The sequence below is a fragment of the Odocoileus virginianus genome, chromosome 28 (genome assembly GCF_023699985.2).
Source record: "Odocoileus virginianus isolate 20LAN1187 ecotype Illinois chromosome 28, Ovbor_1.2, whole genome shotgun sequence".
Classification (NCBI taxonomy): domain Eukaryota; kingdom Metazoa; phylum Chordata; class Mammalia; order Artiodactyla; family Cervidae; genus Odocoileus; species Odocoileus virginianus.
Window position 1 is genome coordinate 32,738,894 of NC_069701.1, and position 12,623 is coordinate 32,751,516.

General features: G+C 50.0%; 1 protein-coding gene across 1 annotated transcript; it reads left to right on the forward strand.

The window, feature by feature from the left end:
- The first annotated feature begins 663 nt into the window (after positions 1–663).
- Positions 664–12,623, forward strand: MS4A18 (membrane spanning 4-domains A18). Its single transcript, XM_070457083.1, has 6 exons — positions 664–1,131; positions 4,540–4,659; positions 5,906–5,962; positions 7,645–7,737; positions 10,089–10,202; positions 12,426–12,623. The coding sequence occupies exons 1-6, from the start codon at positions 664–666 to the stop codon at positions 12,621–12,623; spliced, it is 1,050 nt and encodes a 349-aa protein (XP_070313184.1).

Here is a 12,623-nt window from a genome sequence, read left to right on the forward strand (position 1 = left end):
TGTTTTTGTTCAGTTGTGTGTGACTCATTGCAATCTAGTTTGCTAGGCTCCTTTGTCCTCCCCTATCTCCCAGTTTGCTCAATTTATGCCCATTGACTCGGTGATGCTATCTGGAATCTAGTAATGTAGAATTCAGTTTCCTGCCAGCAGGGAGTGTATCATTTAGGTGGAGAGACAAGATCAGCAGCTGCAGCAATTAACATTAACAGTTAATATCAACATTAATGATATAAGGGGCCTTTTCTCTCATCTGAATGGGAAATCTCTCCACCTGTCAGTGTCTTCAGAGTCTGAAGCTACTCGTCCGCCGCCACCCATGGTGTACTTGCTCATCAGCACAGATAATGAAGAAATTCTCCAGGCCTCTCAGCTTGTCGGGGCTTCCCAGGTGGCGCTAGTGGTAAAGAACCTGCCTGCCAGTGCAGGAGACATAAGAGACATGGGTTCAGTCCTTGGGTCAGGAAGATTCCCCTGGAGGAGAGCATGGCAACCCACTCCAGTATAGTTGCCTGGAGAATCCTATGGACATGTTTTTATTTTTGGTGATTTTTATTTTAATGAAGATGAAGCTAAAGATAAGGATGGGATCAGATGCAGCACATATTAATTTTCTCAGAGGAGGGAAAATGCACCTTCTTACCTGTTTTGCAGCACTTGAGCATCATGACGGAGCAGGGAGTTGGAGCCAACGCTGTGCCTGGTGTTATGGCACCAGGAAATGTGTACATGATCCAGGCCAGGAATCCTGTGGCTCCTGGGAGCAAGGTGCAGCCTGTGGGCATGGCCACTTACTTAACATCCAGAGTGACCGAGAGTGATGCAGGAAGAGCGAACTTACAGACGCCATACGTGGTGATCCAGAATCCAGCGGGAGTGAATACCACACAGGGTCCGCCCACTGCGCTTCAGCATCCGGCAGCAGTGGCCAGTTTGCAGACCCCACCTGGGCAAATCCAGTACTCACTGGGAACCACAGACCTCCAGACCCTGCCTGGGGGCCCTCAGAATCCCCCCACATTTACTCCTGGGCTGATGTATACCTCCAACCAGTCCCAATGGAACATGCCATTTGAATCGTTTTTTACGTTCGATCCCAAGAAATTCATAAAGGAGGAGGTCAGGACACTGGGGGTGAGTGTGATCTCTCTTTCTCTCCAGTTTGGGTCCCTTCATGAGCCCGGCTGTAGTGAGTGCAAAGGAAGGGAATGGATTTAGAGGGCAGAAGACACAAAGGTAGGTGGCAGCTTCGGGAGGTTGGGTCAGGACGACCCCACAGAGGCCAGTCTCTCCCTTGTCTTTGTCCAGAAACCATCCTTGAAGACCTAGGAGGGGCTGTTGTAACTACAGTACCTCCTGGTAATTGCCACAGGACATGCATAAATTGTCCTGGTGCTTGAAGAGCACAAACTCAGCAGCTCACCTGAGCTGGGGGCAGGAGGATAGGCCAGGCTCACACACACCCCAGCCCACCCCTCCTCGTCGGTCCTGCAGGGACAAACCAGTGGACTGTACCAAGAGCAAGGGATTGCTTGCCTCCTGCTGCTGCTGCCGCTAAGTCATTTCAGTCGTGTCCGACTCTGTGCGACCCCATAGACGGCAGCCCACCAGGCTCCCCCGTCCCTGGGATTCTCCAGGCAAGAACACTGGAATGGGCTGCCATTTCCTTTTCCAATGCATTGAAGTGAAAAGTGAAAGTGAAGTCTCTCAGTCGTGTCCGACTCTCCTAACCGTACCCAAATCAAATCTTGGATTAACTTCTATAAAACAGTACCAGCAAAAATAACCAATCTATATTAGGAATAGAAGAAGGTTTTATTTGAGCCAAACTGAGGCGTGTAGCTCAGAAGACAGCCTCTCAAATAACTCTGAGAAACTGCTCTGGAGAAATAGGGTTGTCAGCTGTTTTATATCTTGTTGGATCAAGTGTACATTTCTTTAAAAAAAAAAACAAAACAGATCAACACGTACACAGGGAGTCAGTGTGGCCTTTGCACCTGGGAGTAAGTGTTAGCCTCTCAGTCATGTCTGACTCTTTACAACCTTATGGACTGTAGACAGCCAGGCTCCTCTGTCCATGGAATTCTCCAGACAAGAATACTGGTGTGGGTTGCCATTCCTGTCTCTAGCAGATCTTCTGGACCCAGGGATCTAATGCACCTGGGAAGGGAGGCTTATCATTGAAGGAGCACCAGCATTGGCATCCCAGGAAGGGAGGCATTTCACCTCTCTTTGTCTTTTTTTTTGGCTGTGCCAGGTTGCAGTCCATGAGGTCGCTAAGAGTCAGACATGACTGAGCAACTTCACTTTCACTTTTCACTTTCATGCATTAGAGAAGGAAATGGCAACCCACTCCAGTGTTCTTGCCTGGAGAATCCCAGGGACGGGGGAGCCTGGTGGGCTGCCGTCTATGGGGTCGCACAGAGTTGGACACGAGTGATGCGACTTAGCAGCAGCAGCAGCAGCAACAGGTCTTAGTTGCAGCTTGTTGAATCTTTTCTTAGTTGTGGTGTGTGGTATCTAGTTCTCTGACCAGGGATCAGAGCCTGGGCCCCTTGCATTGGGAGCACAGAGTCTTAGCCACTAGACCACCATGGAAGTCCAAAAATTTTCCAGGTGAGTTTTTTTTAGTGGGGGGATCAAGCTGCATAGCTTTCAGGGTCTTAGTCCCTGGCCAGGGATTAAACTCACACCCTCATCAATGAAAGCGTAGAGCCCTAACCACTGGACCAGCAGAGAGATTCCTAATATGTATTTAACATAGACATTCTTTACTTCTGGTCAATATGCCCTTTTCTTTAATGACTAAAGCAAATGTACAATAGAGGTTTGATAGGCCATAAACAGGCTGTTTTAGTTAGCATATCATGTACAAGCCGGAATGACTTCCCCAAACCTCAGTATGGGAAATTTTCTTTTGTCAACAGTATCAGGAATAGAAATCCTGGTCACAGGCAGGAAGTGAGATTATAAACGTGTATGGAAAACCTTCAATAGGTGAAGCTATTATATGATATTACATAGTAGTTATAATTTCATGTTATGATTACTTTCCTTATTAATTAATGCTGGACAAATGCTTGTTAACTTTGGGTTCCAATTACTTTAAAGTCTTTTGAAAGAATTATTTTAAGTTAGAGCAAATGCCTGGGGAACCTGATTAAACACAGAGAAAGGCCAAAAACATGGACTCTCTTTAGTGAACTACAGTCCATTTGGGAGAAGCTACACCTTTATTTTAAGATACAGATAAAGTGGGCACACAGACAAGATCAAGATCAGCTGTTATTTGATGAAGCAGCTGACATGAAACCCAGATCTGTACACTAAGCTATAGACTCATTGAACGTGAGAGCTGACACATCTGTTCAACCCTGATCATTTGACCCCTGAGCAACCTGAGGCCTGAAGAAGTCAAATGTCACCCCAAGTCCTCAGGTATAGCAAGTGCTGCAGGATCCCCAAATAGGAGGTGTTTTGTCCTGAATGTGGGGGTGTCGGTGAAAGGATGTAGTTGGTCGTTGAAAGAAAGATGGGATTTCAGTAGGATGAAGGTGAAGCCAGTACCTTTCAGACAGAAGGGGAAGAAAAGCAGGTGGGAAGGAGAAACAGCACAGGCTTGCAGGCACAGAGGATCCCACAGCAGGGAATACACAGGGGTGGGGCCTAGGAAAGGTGTGGGTGGAGGGCTTGCAAACACCTCCCAAGTGGCAGGACCTATCTATGAGCTTTATGGGCACTTTAAAAAAAAAAGAAAAAGAAAAAAAATTTGGCCATCCCTTGTGACACATGGGATCTTAGTTCCTCAACCAGGGATTGAACCCACACCCCAGCATTGAAAGGGAGAGTCTTAACCACTGTATTGCCAGGGAAGTCTTTTCGGGGCCCTCTTTCTAATCTCTGCAACCAGTGGTTCCTAACCTTTTTTGGCACCAGGGACTGGTTTCCTGCAAGACAGTTTTTCCACAGACAGGGTGGGGGCAATGGTTTCAGGATGAGCACTATATTTCAAGAGCATTATGTTTATTGTACTCTTGATTTCTGTTATTGTTACATCAGCTCCACCTCAGATCATTAGGCATTAGATCCTGGAGGTTGGGGACTCCTGTCTACAGCAACCCCACAAGCCAGATACAGTCATCCCTGTCTTACTGAGAGACACAGGGAGGGTGCTTGCCTGAGGCCATGCAGCTGGAGAGTGCCAGAGCCAGGATTCAAGCTGGTTTGCTGCCAAAGTCCCCGCCCAGGCATCTTCTCTGCAAGCCTGCAGGTGCAGAGTCCAAAGGGAAGGTCTTCCTGATCTGTTCTATCCCCCACCCCTCCGCCTTCCCTTTATGTCCATGGCTCCCAATTCTGAGTGTACATTGGCGTCATCTGGAGCTTCAAAACAACACCTTGACATGGACCCCACCCCAAGAGATTTTGGCCCCAACAGCAGTCATACTCAGGGGTTCTGGGGTACAGTCTGGGCTGCCGAGAGCAGCTACAGTCCCATAGGCCCCCAGCTCTGCTCTTTCTCACAATGCCTTGCCCTCCCCACAGGCGATCCAGATCCTCATTGGCCTGACTCACATCTTCACTGCCATCAATCCTTCACTGTATGAGGGAAATTCTCGTTCCTTTTCTGCGATGTCAGGGTACCTGATCTGGGGAGGAATATTCGTGAGTACAAGGCCCTGTGGCCTTCTTCTGGATTCTGAGTTATCAGACCGGGATGGGGGAGTGAAGGAAGAAAGAGCCTGGAATGCACTCCCAATAATAGGGCCCTGGGAGCCCAGAGCCAGCCACCTAAGACTGTAGGTGCAGGACAGGGTTAAGGACCCAGCCCAGACCCAGTGCCCCAGCAACTCGCCCCCTGCCTCTAAGGAACTTTCAGCTACACTCAAGCCAATCACGTGCTTTAATTATTCCACCCTCTCAGGGTTCTCGTTTGATGTAAATGTAAATATGTAAATCATTTATAACCCCACCCTTATTCGTCTATGCCCTGTTGCTGGGAAGGATTGAAGACAGTTGGAGAAGGGGGCAGCAAAGGATGAGATGGTTAGATAGCATCATCGATTCAATGGATATGGAACTCTTCAGGAGAGAGTGAAGGACAGGGGAGCCACGTTGCAGTCCATGGGGTCACGAAGAATCAGACACGACTCAGCAACCAAACAACAACTACAGAATCACATGACCCTCTTGTAGATGGAAAGAGCAGGGTTTGTTTGTTCATGCCCATTTGCCAGATAAGAAGACTGGGGCTCAGAGAGGTTAGGCAAGATGACTACAGTCTCACAGCCAGGAAGGGTTGGAAGAAAGTCCTGATGGAGCCCAGGCCCCCTCAGTTCAGGGCTCTCATAACTGGACCAAGTTCTTCCTGCCTCTGGGTTCACATAGCTGTCACCTGTCTCACAGCATCCAGGGCCAGTTAGGACCCCCAGGCTGGGGCAGCATCTTGCCTAGGGTCACAGCAAGGTAAGTTAGAAGCAAGAGTAGAGCAGAAGCCTGGGTCTCCCATCTCCCAGCCCCAAAGCTCTGCTCACCCTGCTACCCTGTCCCTGCTTTTCCAAGATCACAGTTGAGAATAGGGCAGCGTGAGGCCAGATGATCCATGAGTTTGGGTGATGCCTGTGCCCAGGCTGTGGGCCCAATAGGGACCAGACACAAAGATGAGATGTCTAGCGTCCTGAAACAAAATTTAGGCTTTTAGGGGAAAAGATTTTAACCTAGACACAGAAGAGTTTGGGTATTGTGGCATCTAACCATTGGGATAGTGAAAATGTTGAGAGGAGGTAAACAGAGCTGCCCATCTTAAGAAACAAGGTATGTAGGCCTTAAAGACTGAGAGCTACACCTCTGAATGGACTGTGGTCTTTTCAACACACGGTACAACGGCTCTTACTCCTTTTTGTCTGTGTAGTTTATCATCTCTGGCTCGCTCTCAGTGGAGGCTGAAAAGAACCACAGTTCTTGCATGGTGAGTTGTAATTCCATCTTTCATCATCCTTCAAAGTTAGAATGTGACTCTCCAGGGGGAAGGGGCCTCCCAGTAGCCTCCCAGAGTGGCCTGGTCCTGGCTGCGGGGCTCAGAGATCTTACATACCTTACTTCATTCAGTCCCCACAGGCCTACAAAGTTCTGTGATCCTCATTCTGCAGAAGAGGAAACTGAGTCACAGAAAGACTTAAGATCACACGGCGGGAACATGGCCGAGTCGGGGTTTAAACCCAGAGCCCTCTGATCCCAGCACTGTACCTTCACCTATTGCATTTAACTACTCAGACACCTGGCATTTTGGCAAATGGCCAAGTAGTCACAGCACCATGACCTTGGGGTGCTCTAGAATTAAGCAGAATGTCAGGCAGAGGCCAAGTGGAAATGTGTATACATTTCAGCCACCTCTTTAAGGCACTTCCTGCCCTCCCCTTTGGCTAGACCTAGAAAAATGAGGGGAGTGTGAGCCTTGAACAGTTCAGAGTTCAAATCAGAAGACACGGGACCCAGAATTCCCTTGCACTGTCAGAAAGTCATCCTCTGTCTCGACAGCCAGAGATACACCTGTGCATGTTTTGATTTTTGTTGTGGCCTCAAAGAAGCTTAGGGATGAATGTAGAACTTCTAAGGGCCCTCCTCTCATCCCTGGCTCCAAGTCCTTCCTCCCCCCTCTCCATGTTCTCCAAAGGGCTTCTTGTCTCTTCTGCCTTTTCAATGGGAAAGCCATGGGTTAGTTAGGGGGCTGGGTTGTCCCACGGAGGGTTTCCAATGACCAGTCCTTTGTCTGCAAGGCAAATGTCTGCTGCCCCTCAGTCTGCCTTACTCCATCGCCTTCAACGGGATTAAGACACCCTTCCCCAGGCCCCCCAACATGAGCTGAGCTCACAGTGCTCCTTAATCCCCTAACAAAAGTGGATCAAACTCTTGTCCCACATCTTCTGGGAAATCCAATGACCTCTCCAAGATGCCTACCAATTCCTGGGGGGCTCCCAGTCCCCCCTGGTTCTGATGATTGACTTCCAGTTGAAGTGTCTACTTCCATCTCTACTCTGCTTGCCAGCCTTCCCAGCCTCAGCCCACAATTGGACACAGTCCTTCCCTCCCCATCTCCAATCCTAAGAACCACCCCCCAGGGGAGGCAGGTGAGCAGGGGACATCGTGAGTGATTGGAGGATTTCAGCATCCCGATACTGGGCAGCAGATCCTTTAAAATGGAGTACTAGACTTTCTGGTTCTGAAAACCTTCCCCAGCCAATCCTGCCAGCCCAGACTCCAGCTCCCTCCATCAGGACCAGAACTTTCATCTCCCTTCTCTTAAGGCAATGCTCGAATCCCAACTGATGCCCCCTGCCACCATCACCCACAACCCTGCTCATTTCTTCTGCAGAGCAGCTCAGCATCCTTGCCGCCTCTCCTCCCAATCTGGCTTTTGAATCTCATTTCCTGCACCGTCAGCTGCTTATGGAGGTATTTTCCCAAACAAAGACAGCCCCTGCCCCAGGTAGACTCTGCCTATTGAATAAAGAATAATCTTCTCACCTCAGTGAGTTTAGGTTAAGCTGGCCTCTCCACACCCACCTCCTTCCTGTCTAGGCTCCCCTTTCCTCCTGCTCCCCACAGGCCTGGCTTCAAACTCACCTGTGCCTCTCTCCCTACCCCTTCCAGGTTCACGGCAGCATCGGCATGAATGTGGTCAGCGCTGTCATTTCCCTGGCTGGGGTCTTGCTTCTCATCATGGATCTGTGCTTTACCCTGCCGGTGAGCATCCAGACTACCAGCACCCCAGGCTTCCGAAAGACTGGGGAGGTTTGTTTATGATGTTGTTCCAGAGCAGGAAGGAATCACAGCCAAATTCCATCTTAGTATGACAGCCCTAGGTCCTAAAATGTGTTATTTGTTGTTGTTCAGTCACTCAGACATGTCCGACTCTTTGCAAACCCATGGACTGCAGCACGCCAGGCTTTCCCATCCTTTACTATCTCCTGGAGCTTGCTCAAACTCATGTCCATTGAGTTGGTGATGCCATCCAACCATCTCACCCTCTGTCATCCCCTTTTCCTCCTGCCCTCAATCCTTTGAAACATCATGGTCTTTTCCAATGAGTCAGCTCTTTGCATCAGGTGGCTAAAGTATTAGAGCTTCAGCTTCAGCATCAGTCCTTCCAATGAATATTCAAGGTTGACTTCCTTTAGGATTAACAGGTTTGATCTCCGTGCTGCCCAAGGGACTGTCAAGAGTCTTCTCTAGCACCACAATTCGAAAGCATCCTAAAATATGTAACCCTCACCAAAACCCCTGACTTCTGAGGCAGGTGAGATAGACCCCATTTTATAGATGAGGACACTGAGACCCAGAGAGCTGGAGCCAGGTGGCCCCTCCTTTTATCTGTTCTGTTCCTGCTTGGAGGCAGCAAACGCCAAGGCAAGCAGGAGGGGCGGTAGCCACACTCAGACCTCAAGGCCGCCTGCCCCCAGGAAGCTGTTGAGGGAGGGACAGCTGGTGGCAAGAACAGAAGGTACTGTCCCCAGGGTCTCGTCTTATCTGGGGCCCCCAGAAGCAGGTGCTGGAACAGGGATTCAGGAGCAAGTCATTTATTTCAGAGGTTCCCCTAGGAAATACCGGTAGGGGAGAGAATAAGATGAACAAGGAAAGGAAGGCACCGATAAAGGATGTCACCAAGCAAGTCACTGCCGGAGCTTAGTCCTGCTGGGACTCTAGCCCACAGAGAGGGCACTGCCTCAGAGTTACATCCTGTCCTGGGTGAGGGGCCTGGGGTACTCACCCACCAATTCCCACCATCGCTGGTTGAAAACTACTCCTGGGGGCATCGAATGCCCTGGACTCCAGTCTGCCACACATGTGCCAGTGTGCCTGTGAGGTGGGTCTCGCTTTGGGTTCCTCCCATAGCTGACTTTTTTCTTTTTTGGCTGCACTGGGTCTCATTGCTATGTGCAGGTTTTCTCTAATTACAGCCAGCAGGGGCTACTCTCTAGTTGCAGAGCGTGGACTTCTCATTGCAGTGGCTTCTCTTGCTGCAGAGCCCAGGTTCTAGGGCTCGAGGGCTTCGGTAGTTGTGGCGTGTGGGCTCGAGAGGGCAAGCTCGGTAATTGTGGCACATGGGCTTAGTTACCCCGAAGCGTGTGGAATTTTCCCAGATCAGGGATCAAACCCATGTCCCCTGCATTGGCAGGCAGATTCTTTACCACTGGACCACCAGGGAAGTCCCAAAACTGACTTTGAGACAAGTAGCTTATTTGGGAGAGGAAGCAAATGCCAGCAGGGTGGTGAGAAATGAGGTGGGAAAGAGAAGGGACCAGTAAAGATGTGATGTAATCCAGCCACTTACCCTGAGTGTTGGTTCCCAAACCAGTCCCCACACCTGGAGGGCAGGGGGAGGCAGCCATGCCAGACTGGCAGGTGGCAGGTCTAATAAGCCAAGGAACTGATGTATGAGGCTTGTCTTGGGCCGCTGCAAGATGAGTTGACCTCTCCATTGCCCATCAGAATCCTACAAACTTAATTGCATTCAGTCCAGGTGGTCTCAACACCACCTACTCTCAAGACTGCATCCTCGAAAATGACTCCTACTGCAGAAGTGCCTTCCAAGGACAGGGAAGGGGTGAAGACCTCCAATTGCCTGGGTCCAGCTGTCAGAGGACTTCCCCTAGGTGACCTTTTCCAGCACTGAGAACTCACCTGGGAAGGCAGTGCGACCCATGCTTCAGTCACTCCCTCCAGCCCAGGGGTGACAACCGAGGGTATTTATCCACTGGCCCCTGTCAGTCATTGATAGACTGCTGATCTGAAACCTCCCCAGAATTTTGGACCTGTTGTACGAAGAGCAAAGTGGGCTCCAAGGGCCAGAGAAAGCCCCAAGGCAAAGAAACGCAGATGCCAGCCGTTGGAAGTCTGGCTGTCATGCCCTCAAAGGTGCCATGGGGGCATGTGAGGGGACACCCATAGCAACTGCTCACAAAGCACGTGCCAGAGGGTCTGGGGCTCTCCAGCTGAGGCATGTGGCGCTTGCCTAAAATGAGCCCTACAGGCGTGGACGGTCACAGGACAGTCACCTCTGTGACAAAACCCTTCCCATTCCTCTCTGCCCCTAGATTAACGTGAAGGCAATTTCCGGTGGTCTCCTCCCCTTCGCCCTGCTGGAGTTCTGCCTCACCTGTGTGGTCTCGCATTTTGGGTGCCAGGCTACGTGCTGGAACCAGTTTATGGTGAGTGTTGGGCCCTGCTCCAGGAATCAGAAAGTGCTCCAGGGGTAGCAGAGGTGACCGGACATTGGGAGAAGTGGGGCCTGAGAGGACGTCTTAGTTGGTTCAGGATGTCATAACAAATATACCACAGGCTGCATGGCTTGTAATTATTTCTCAGAGTCTAGGAATCTCAGATCAGGGTGCCTGGATGGTCCGGTTGTGGTAGAACTCTCTTCCTGGCTTTCGGATGGCTGTCTTCGTATTACAGTTTCCCTATCTTACAGAAAGATAGGGAGAGCTTTCTGGCATCTCTCTCTCTAAGGACACTAAACCCATTCATGAGCACTCCCCCCTCATGACCTGCAAGCGTGCTAAGTCGCTTCAGTTGTGTCCGACCCTTTGCAACCCCATGGACAGTAACTCGCCAAGCTCCTCTGTCCATGGGATTCTCCAGGCAAGAAAACTGGAGTGGTTGCCATGCCCTCCTCCAGGGGATCTTCCAGACCCAGGGATTAAACCCACATCTCCTGTGTCTACTGCATTGGCCAGTGGGTTCTTTACCACCAGTGCCACCTGGGAAGCCCCCTCATGACCTAATTACCCCCTAAAGGCCCCACCTTCTGATACCATCAGATTGGAGGTTAAGATTCCAACATACAAATATTCAGTCCACCACAAAGAGGGTGTATCTGTGTGTTTCTTTTGCTGCAAAAGAAACTGCTGGAAAACTCAGAAGCTTAAAACAGCAAACATTTCTTTAGCTCATAATTCTGAGTCTCATTGTAACCAGTGGGTCTTCTGTTGGCCTCAGATGGACCCACTTGATACCAAAAGCTTAGCTTCTCTATACACTGGTGCTGAATTGAATCTCAGAGACAGAGTTGTGGGTGAAGTAGAAAAGAATAGCTTTATTACTCTGCCAGGCAAAGGTGGTGGGGTGGAGGGGGTGTCACAGTGGCCTAATGCCCTCATCAAAACTGTTGTGTCTCAACTTGGGGAAGATAGTGGGAAGTTTTATTGTAATTGTTCAAAGAGGGTGTGATCAGCTTGTCGACGTTCTTCTGATGGGTTGATGGTAAGGTAGGTAGAAGCCAGCATCATCAACTTTCAGGTCCAACTGGTCTGGGGTCTACATACTTGTGGACAGTACATTATTGTTAATCATTAACTTCTCTCACCTGGTGGGGGTTTCAGTATCAGAAAAATAGCTCAAAGATATTGTGTGTATTCACTGATAGGGAAATAGGACCCTGCCCAAGACTGGTCTTGACTGTTTTATTTCTCCCTTGTCTCTCATCCCCTCCCATCCCTAATTAACAACAGCTTGAATCGGCCCATTGGAACTCAGGAAAGGTCAGGGGACCTGTATGAAGGCTGATTCCTATAATCAAAGAGATGAGGGATACAGAAAGTCCTCATGCTCAGGAGCCCCATAGAGCCCTGCACAGTGTCACATTCAGACAGGTGTAGCAGCTGCCAGCTTGGCACCAGCTGACCAACCAGAATCTTCGAGGAAAAGTTCATCTCTGCTCCAAGGGGTATCACTTCCTCCAGGAGGCTGGCCTGAGCTTCTTCAAGGGTAGCTGGATTCCAAGAGCAGGGAGTCACAGCCAGCCCCACAGGCACAGACTTTAAGTCCCTGCTCATGCCACATTCTTTAATGTCTCTTTGGCCAATGTAAGTCACCTGGCCAACCCAGGATTCAAGGGGATGGAAACTGCAATGTGCCCTCCTGTTTGATAAGAGGAAGACAGGGCAGTCAAGGCTTATGTCAAGTTTATGATTCTCTGGGTCTGCTGGGTAGTTCTTCTGGTTTGGGTGAGCTCAGTTGACTTCTGCTGGACTCACCATGAGTTTACAGTCGTTTGGTGAGTTGCCTGCTAACTGGATCATCTTGGATGCTCTCAATTGTAGGTCTGGCAGTTGCACGCCACCTACCAATAGGGCCAACTGGCCTACTTTTCTCTCATCACCCAGTGGACCAGCCCAGTCTTCTTTAGATGGCAGCCTCAGCATTTAGAAAAGCAGCGAGGGAGCAAGCGTGGATTTGCAGACATTTCTCAGATCTCTGATGCTTCACATCTTCACTGTTGGTCCATTGACCCAGGGAAGTTCCTGACTAAGACCAGCATCAGTGAGGGAGGGTCTACCCAAGGGCATGGCAGCAGGAAGGGGAAGAATTTGTGGCCATTTTTGCAGTTGACCACAGGGGAAGTTGATGGCCTCATATCCTTTGTCTTTCAGAACAGGACAGAGGTCCCGACCGTAGTCATTGCCAACCCAGCCAACACTGCCACCGGCTCTTTCAGCGCTGCCAGTGATACCAGTGGCCATGCCAATGTTACCACCAGCCCTACCAACCCCACCTCCCCCACCAGCGCTGCAGTGATGGTGCCCCCTGTACCCTCCTGTGAAGATGTAGCTGGTTTTGCCCAGAAATAG